This window comes from Austrofundulus limnaeus, unplaced genomic scaffold (genome assembly GCF_001266775.1).
Source record: "Austrofundulus limnaeus strain Quisiro unplaced genomic scaffold, Austrofundulus_limnaeus-1.0 Scaffold1583, whole genome shotgun sequence".
NCBI classification, from domain to species: Eukaryota; Metazoa; Chordata; class Actinopteri; order Cyprinodontiformes; family Rivulidae; genus Austrofundulus; species Austrofundulus limnaeus.
Window position 1 is genome coordinate 11,079 of NW_013953985.1, and position 1,668 is coordinate 12,746.

General features: G+C 35.5%; 1 protein-coding gene across 1 annotated transcript in view; it reads left to right on the forward strand.

The window, feature by feature from the left end:
- The window catches only part of LOC106535834 (voltage-dependent T-type calcium channel subunit alpha-1G), a gene marked incomplete at its 3' end in the record, with an annotated part of 31,530 nt that overhangs the window by 6,349 nt on the left and 23,513 nt on the right, over positions 1 to 1,668 (forward strand). Inside the window, 1 exon segment of the mRNA XM_014032944.1 lies at positions 766 to 899. Coding sequence (XP_013888398.1) covers positions 766 to 899 — 134 coding nt within the window.

The window sequence follows — 1,668 nt, forward strand, 5'->3', positions numbered from 1 at the left end:
CCAGGGCCCTGCCACCGAGGAGATTTTTGACCACCTTGGTGTGGTCAAAAATTATTATCCTTGCAAAACTTAAATAAAAAATTCCAGTTTTTTATACCTACTGTTACAAAACAGTGTTGCAAAAAGGCTATAATAAACAAACATTTTGTTCAAATCAGAATTTTGCTAAATGTTTGCAAACATGCCAGCCCCTTCGAATGTTTACTTGTATCTTAACCCTTAAAAATCTATAACTTTTACTCACACACAGTACAACGGGGGTGTAAAAAAATCATGATCAAGAAATGGAAGTCTGAATAAAATGGCAGAAAACCAGTTGATTCTCTTCTAAAAAGGCTTCATTCTCTTCTCAGACTCCAATCAGCTCCAAGAAGACACACAACGGTCAGGCTTCTGAGTAAGGAGGGAAACAAGGATGGGGAGAGGTGGAGAACTTATTTCTAGCTGCAGAACTGGCTGGAAGATGGTTATTTTAATGTATCTATTTATTTTTTATATCATACAGGCTGTATGATGTATAATTAATTTAATGCTGAGTTTTTGAAAAAATCTGTGAGATTGCCCTATACATCCATGTAACTTCAAATTGGGGGAAAACCTATGTAATTTACGGACAATCCATACAACTTGACATGTWTGTGTTTGTATCTGTGTTTCTACATAAGAATCATGTGTAGGAGTTTTTGTGCATTTTGTACTGTTAGTTTTAAGTTTGTTATATTATTAGTATAATACTTGATGTATTTTATCTTTGTCTTTATGTAGGACTTCGATGACTTCATCTTTGCATTCTTTGCCATTGAAATGGTGATCAAAATGGTGGCACTGGGGATTTTTGGCAAGAAGTGTTACCTTGGAGATACATGGAACCGCTTGGACTTCTTTATAGTTTTGGCTGGGTGAGTAACAACACTCTGGGACATGCAGGAGTCTGTAGCTGTTTTAACCAAAAGCTTGTATTAAAATGAGCAAATCAATCTGTACAATGCATTTGGATTTCACAGATTTACAAGCAAGGGCAAAATTTACCAAATATTGAAGTTCAGTTCCTTAAAACTGTTTTTTGCATTAAAGCAGGGCCCGATTAACACTTCCCTGTACCCTGGGCAACAATATTCAAGGGCCCCATCATCACAACCCCAGGATTACCAGTCTGGCAAAATACAGAGTAAATTATTGCAATATATAGTAAATATACTCAATATTTCAAATTCTAAATGTATTTTGATGTACATTTTTTTAGAGGTCTATTGAGTGATTTATCATCCTCTCTTATTAAATCACGCACCTCTCCTTAGTGGCTAAAACACATATAATTACTAACAGTCACAGTACAGTTCCACTGACTGACTTAAGTTCTTTAAACCATTTATTAACAAAATCTAAAGTTTTAGCAGCCAAAAGATTGCCATATGGAAAACACCATTAGTGTAAGCAAACATAGACTTGAATAAGAACACTACCCATCCCATCCACTGGTAGCCTCTGTGACAGCATGGAGGAGCAGAAACAGACCAAACAGGACAACAGCTCACAGCCTCCATAGAAACTAATAGATAAACAGCAGCTGAACTGGATCTGTTTCACAGATTATTGGTCATGTTTTTACAATAAATTAATAGTTATGTTAATTTCATTCAACAATCATGTAAAACAGCAGATTTATAC